This window comes from Mus caroli, chromosome 2, assembly GCF_900094665.2.
Source record: "Mus caroli chromosome 2, CAROLI_EIJ_v1.1, whole genome shotgun sequence".
Lineage (NCBI taxonomy): Eukaryota > Metazoa > Chordata > Mammalia > Rodentia > Muridae > Mus > Mus caroli.
The window spans coordinates 143,891,964-143,898,904 of NC_034571.1; the positions used below are offsets into that span (position 1 = coordinate 143,891,964).

At 50.7% G+C, this 6,941-nt stretch overlaps 1 protein-coding gene across 4 annotated transcripts in view; it reads left to right on the forward strand.

Moving 5' to 3' along the window:
• Slc52a3 (solute carrier family 52 member 3) overlaps window positions 1-6,099 on the forward strand; it is a 12,959-nt gene extending 6,860 nt beyond the window's left edge. For 2 of the 4 annotated variants that reach the window (XM_021153835.1, XM_021153827.1), the window contains exons 2-5: window positions 872-1,498; window positions 2,360-2,847; window positions 4,285-4,408; window positions 4,773-6,099. In XM_021153835.1, the coding sequence (XP_021009494.1) occupies window positions 941-1,498; window positions 2,360-2,847; window positions 4,285-4,408; window positions 4,773-4,985 (1,383 nt within the window). In that variant the 5' untranslated portion in view covers window positions 872-940 and the 3' untranslated portion in view covers window positions 4,986-6,099. The remainder of the gene's footprint in view (window positions 1-871; window positions 1,499-2,359; window positions 2,848-4,284; window positions 4,409-4,772) is intronic. The other 2 variants (XM_021153851.2, XM_021153844.2) reach the window with 2 other exon arrangements.
• Window positions 6,100-6,941: the final 842 nt, after the last annotated feature.

The following is a 6,941-nucleotide window of genomic DNA, read 5'->3' on the forward strand; positions in this document are numbered from 1 at the left end:
AAAAAAAAAAAAAAGAGTTGGAGTCTGCTTGTGGTTACCCAATTAGACAAGTGCTGGCATGGGACCAGCTCAAGGGCACACGAGGAGAGGAAAGGGGTTCCCCCTTACTCTGTACAAGGAGGAGCCCTCTGGAGTGCTACAGCTCCCACAAAGGCACATGTCATATGCTGGCTGGGTGGCCTTGGGCATGTGACTTTGCCTTTCTGGGCCTCTTCTTCCTCCCCTGCTCATCGAAGACACTAGTGTGAGATGGGTAAACTTCTTTTGCTATGATTATCAAAAAAATGTTACATCTGCTGACTTTTCCAAATCATGTGAAAATTAACATGTAACCATGGAAATATAGCATCCTGGAGATGCTAACCTGTTCATGGGTCAAAGACCTACCTATGTGGGGTTTTTTTTTCCTCTAAATTGTTTATATCCTTGGCAAATTTGTTTCTGGGGTTTTCAGTTGTTGGTTTGCAACAACTCTTTATATATTGAAGAACCAAGCCTTTTATCTGATTTACCTCTATCTTTCCCAGGTTATCATCTGTCTTTTGACCATGCCATTGATATATATGTGTGTGTGTGTGTGTGTGTGTGTGTGTGTATATATATATATATATTTTTTTTTTTTTTTTTTTTTTTTTTTTTTTTTACAGAAGGTATTTTGTTTGCCTGTTTGCCTGCTTGCATTTATTGTGTTTGTGAGTTTTGACATTTTGGAAGTTGGATATATAAATCTTTTCTTTTATGATGTGAGGATTTCTGAGTCCTGCCTAGGAAAACCTTGCCCAGTTAAAGGTTATCTGTGAACAAATGCAACTGTATTTTCTGCTAATACTAAGCCAGCTTGTTGATGATGAAACTGTAACTGTCTCACCAGGTGTCCTCCACCAGCCCCTCTGCAGCCTGACCTGGAGGACAGGATATCGTCTGGCCTGGGCTGCCCACAATGGCCTTCCTGACACACCTACTGGTCTGTGTCTTTGGCATGGGCTCCTGGGTGGCCATCAATGGGCTCTGGGTGGAGCTGCCCCTGCTGGTGACTGAGTTGCCCGAGGCCTGGTACCTGCCTTCTTACCTCACTGTGGTCATCCAGCTGGCCAACATAGGCCCCCTCCTGGTCACCCTGATGCACCGCTTCCGACCCGGCTGCCTGTCTGAGGTGCCTGTGATCTTCCTTATCCTGTGCGTAGGCACGGCTGCCTGCATCCTCCTAGCCTTCCTGTGGAACGTGACCTCCTGGATACAGGGTGGACAGCATAGTGTGGCCTTCATCGTCCTCACCTTCTTCCTGGCCCTGGTGGACTGCACCTCTTCTGTCACCTTCTTGCCCTTCATGAGCCAGCTGCCTACGTACTATCTTACCACCTTCTTCATAGGCGAGGGGCTCAGTGGCCTCCTGCCTGCCCTGGTGGCCCTTGTCCAAGGCTCAGGTATCACCACCTGTGTCAATGTCACGGAGACACCGGGGACCACCTTGAACACTATGGAGACTCCCATCACTCAGGTACCCTGTGTGGCCCAGAGCCATTGTTGTACTGTGCTTCGTCCCCAGTGTAGGGAAGGGAAGGCTTGCTTCCATTATTTCCCTTATTTGGCATAACTACATATTCTTTTATTTATTTATCTTATTATTGTGTGTATCCTGACACACGCATGTGTAGGGCCACAAGCCACAGCACAAGTGTGGAAGTTAGAGGACAGCTCTGTAGAGTCAATTCTCCTTCCCACCTTCACAAGGGTTCTAGGGATGTAGCACACGTCGTCGGCCTTGCATGGCAAGTGCCTTCACCTGCTGAGCCATCTTGTCCACTGAGGGCTACACATTGTGTGTGGGGTGGGCAGGAGGCAGAAGACCATTAGATGTGTGTGAGTGTTGGAGCTTCACACAAGTTTGAGATTTAAAGATGATTCGAAGGTGATAGAAATTAAACTGTCCCAGACAGCGGACAGTGAAGGGCAGGGGCATGGAGCTCATCTGGGAGGGGAGAAGCGGAGATGGCTGATGAGCAAAGGTGACTTGTCATAAACTCCGATGGCATCTGACAAGTGACAAGACAAAGGTGGGCTATTTCAGCCCTGAAAATGTCCATACCCCTCCCCAGCGGGCCTTGGGGAATTAGGACTTTTTCCCAACTCAACTGGTTTAGAGTAACTGGTACTAAAGTCTGTCTTAGAGTGATGTGTTCTGGTCTTTTCATTAGATTGGGGGCTTTCCAAAGGACTGGGGGAATGAGAACCTAAGGTGGAGATGTCTCTGACCCCCTCAGGCTCAGGTTTTTATCTGCGACCCTGTGATGTAGCAATTGTTTCTGACGCCTCGGCCTCCCCCAACGGCATGGCTGACTGCAGCTTTGTTTCTTCACAGGGAAACCTTAGCCCGTCCCTGCCGCCACCCAGCTGGCACCAGGAGAGCCGCTACCTGGCCCCTCGCTTCTCGCCACTGCTCTTCTTCCTACTGCTGTCTTTCCTGACAGGCTGTTGCCTGGTGGCCTTCTTCCTCCTGCAGCGGCAGCCCTGGGGACGGCAAGGCTCCATAGAGGACCTCCTCCACTCCCAGGTCACCCTGCACTCTATCAGGCCCCGAGACACAGAGGACACCAGCTCCCTGGGCGCCCCTGTGAGCAGCCCAGGCAAGGGATCAGTGGAAGCCAGTGTGGCTTCGCTCCGCCCAGCCCAGCTGGCCTTCATCTACTCCGTGGTGGCCTTTGTCAATGCACTCACCAATGGCGTTCTGCCCTCCGTGCAGACCTACTCCTGCCTGCCTTATGGGCCTGTTGCCTACCACCTGTCTGCCACCCTCAGCTCCGTGGCCAGCCCCCTCGCCTGCTTCCTCCCCATCTTCCTGCCTAACAGGTACCCCACCAGACCCAGGGAACTCTAGTGGGGATCACTTTATTTCAGAACCCCAAATGCTAAACCCCACCTACTCACTCATATGAGGTAGTTGGTGATATGGTCTCCCAGATGTATGAGGCAGCACAAAGCTTTGCCTCTGTGCCTCCAGGGTACCTATCTGAAAAATGGGAGTGACAATACTTCCTCCAAGGATGTCTGGGAATGTGATACGGCTGGTTCTCAGTGTTCTCTATGAGAGAAATGGAGATGGGTTTGTTCAGCCTTAGCCTTCTGCCTCTGGCTCAGCCAACCCCATCAAGTTGCACTTCTAGGATAGCGAGGCAAAGATGTGGTTGAGGCTATCAGAGTGGATGTGACCCTGGCTCAAAAGTGAAATGAGTCTTGACTCCGCCCCACCCCAAGGAGAAACATCCACATTGGAATCTCCAAGCTTAGGGGACCTGGCCTAGCTGCCACCCCCACCCTCTAGCCGTTCAAATTTGCTACAAACACAGACCCACCTGGGACCAAAACAGGGGCAGTGATCTGGGGGAGTCTACCAGTTCTCCCTACGGCTTCAAACTCTGGGGCAGAAACAAGTTCTGCGGGACACAGGCTTGGTCCTGGAAACCTGGCAATAAGAGAGAGGGGGAGGGGGAAAGAGAGAGAAGAAACGACAGAGACACGTATACAGAAAAGCTGGGGTCAGGTGGGCTGTGCTCACTCTGATGGAGGGAGGACATGTCCTACACAATCCAAAACTCAGCATGTCTCTTCTGTGCAGGACTTGGAGATGGTACTAGTTCGTCAGGGTAGGTGGACTCTGTAGGGAAGCAGTCTCAGGTTGCAGAAACATAAGAGAAGCTGCCGGTGATGGTTTCCGCTAAACACTCATTCTTGGACCAGGGGAAGGCGCGGCCAATTTTCTGAGCCTCACCAAAGGAGAGCAATATCCTCAGCTGCCAGCCAGATTCTGAGAATTTGGGCATCACCTCCAAGCCCATGGTTGCCTTCCCCAAGAGCAAGGGAAAGTCCTGGAGAAAGGATATCACACCCTGAAGGGCCCTGCAGAGATCAAAGCTCCTTCTGGTGGCTTTGACAAGGAGCTGGTGCCACGAAGAAAACTATAGCCAACAGTCACAGCTGGGAAGCTGCCCAGCACCTGTATTCCACCCACTCCCCAGGTGCCCACCACACCACCACTGCGCAGGCAAGGATAGGTCAGAGATGGGTCAAGAATCATTCTCTAGGTTTGGGTGGATGAGCTATGATCTGGTATGAAGATGTGAGGTCCTTGACACCTCTCAGGGTCCCCCTTACACTAAGTAGCCTGGGATTTTTTTTTCTATCAAGGTCTAACCTCTAACCTTGGAAGCCCAGGCTACTCCCTGTCCATGAAGGGGACAGGAGGCAGGCTTCTCAACCCCTTCTATGCCCTTCTTCACTTCTCCACAGGTCGCTGTTATTCCTGGGGGTGCTCACAGTGTTTGGGACCGGCTTTGGGGCCTACAATATGGCCATGGCTGCTATGAGCCCCTGCCCTGTCCTGCAGGGTCACTGGGGTGGAGAAGTCCTTATCGTAAGTATCCCCTCCCACTCTCACTTCCCAAGCCTGGAGAACCCCAAGGACAGCCCTTTCTGTTAGCCTAAAAGCATGAAAACAGGGCTTAGGGAGGTGAGGTTGCTATGGATACCACTTCTCTCTCCTACATGTGTCTTAAGGTGATCATTTGGGAGAGAGAGAGACACCTGGGTTTCCTTTTACCCTGTAAGGATGGCTCCTGTGACCCACTTAGCCCTCCAGGGTCACCTCCATAGGACCTCCTTATTGTCGGGGGTCATTTCATCTCCCTTAGCTAGGTGAGGCTACTCTTTCTTTGCACTAGGGCATGCCCTTGAGCACTCTTCCCCCTCCATCTCCTCTGGTGGCCTTGTCCCCGCAGGTGCTCTCCTGGGTGCTGTTTGCAGCCTGTCTCAGCTATGTCAAGGTGATGCTGGGTGTGATCTTGCGTGACCGGAGTCGCAGTGCCCTCCTGTGGTGTGGGGCAGCGGTGCAGCTGGGCTCTCTGATTGGTGCCCTGCTCATGTTCCCACTGGTTAATGTACTGAAACTCTTCTCGTCTGCTGACTACTGCAGCCTGGACTGCTCAGTCTAGGCTCACTTGGCCACCTCAGGACACCAGGTACCCCCATCGATGAAGGTAAAAGCCAGAAGAGCTCAGAGACACTAAGGATAACAACCCTTTGCTCCATTTTCCATCCCCATCCTCCACACCCCAGCCCCAACCCCATACCCCCACTCCAACCTTGCATGTTCATAGATCGGGGTCTGGGGAGCTGTTAGGCCAGGCCTGAGCTTTTTAACACAAAGGCCTCCTTCCAACCTGGAGTTGCACTGCGCAGCCCCTCCTTCAGCACAGTGCCCAGTGCTTATGAGCCCCAGTTGCAGACTTCATTCTCTGTCTTTGGAGAGATCCGTTTGTAGCATTCAGTTGGAGGCAGCCTAAGGATGTTAGGGGAAGACTCCTGGGAGGTTTAGCTGCCTCTTGCTTACTGTGAGACCTTGGGGAATTCTCGTGATTCTCTAGGCCTCTGTTTGCTCATTAAAGGAGGGGTGTAGTAAACAGGCTTTCGCTTGTAGGCTTAGGCAGCTATCAGGTTCTCCTAGACTCTCTCCTGCATGGACACCCTTCTTAATACAACCTGGAAGTGATCGGAGGACTTGGGAGGGATCCTGCTGCCATTTCTTTTCTGCATCCCAAGCCTGTTGTTGGTCCTGGGTCCCAGTACAGCCCTCTGCCTTCCCTGTCTCCCAGGATGGTGAGACCCTGAGATGAGTTGAAGGGGGTCCTGCGTGCGTCTGAGTGAACCCCACCAGGATGTGCAGCGGACAGTGCGGACCTCAAAAGGGGTGGCTCAGTCAGGATGAGTTTCGTCTGTAATTATTATTTTGTTTTGCATTTTGTTTCTTTTTATAAAAATTAAAGCTGTCTATGCTTTTACACGATGGGCTGTGTACACACAAGAAGCCCTGTGAGGGCTACACTGTATCGGCCTAATTCTAATCCATTTTCAGTCAAGGTCAAGTACCAAGGAAGCAAGAGCAGAGAGAGGCCTGATGCCCACCCACTTTTTTTAGACTGTTGTCTTACTGGCTTGTACTACCCTGCACTCTTTATTCTTAAAGTAGGGCTGGAGAGATTGTCCAGCTGTTTAAGGCTAAGTCCCATGACCGAAAATCAAACTACTTAAACGGTGCTTATCCGGGTACTCTTGACGTGTGTGCTCACGCGTGGCAGGCGGGAGTTCGGGTGGCACTGGTGGGTGGTACAGGCCTGGCCTGGAACACCCAGCACTCTGGAGACCGAAGCAAGAGAATGAAGAGTTCAAGTAATCCAGCCAGGAATAGTGACACACACCTTTAATCCCAGCCTTAAGGAGACAGAGGCAGGCGGATCTCTATGACTTCAAGTCTACACAGTAAGTGAGTTTCAGGCAAGCCAGGAAGGGGCAAACAGTGAGAGTTGTCTTAACAAACCAGAACGGCGTGTACACACACATACACGAACACATTCATTGCTTCCTGTTCACCCTTCCAAAGTAACAGGAAATAGAGACTTCCTTCTTGGACCTCAAGATACCAAGAGTCACAAACCACGGTGCATCTCATGCCTTTTGGTTCAATGGAAACAGAACCTGCTCATTTTTTTTTTTTTACCTTAGGTTCGTTAGTACTCTACTGGGGGTGCCCAATTATTTGTCCACATTTGAAGATACTAGGAGCAAAATGAAAACTAAAATCTGGTGATCCTCTGCACAGGCAGAGGGGAAAGAAAGCAGTGTTGTTATCTAAGGAATAAGTTGCAAATCTGGCAGCCGTGGGTATCACAATCTACTACAGAGATATGAACACAAAGGCTGGGCATGGATTGCAATGGCAGTGTGATCACATGATGCATGCCAAAGTTCCGTCCCAATACTGTTAAAAAAAAAACTACACAGTTTCTGGACATTGTAAACAGAAAAGTCCTCCCTTTACATAAGCAGGTGGGCATGATCCATCACACAGATACTCTCAAATATCCAATGACGAATGCTCAAAAAAGATGACT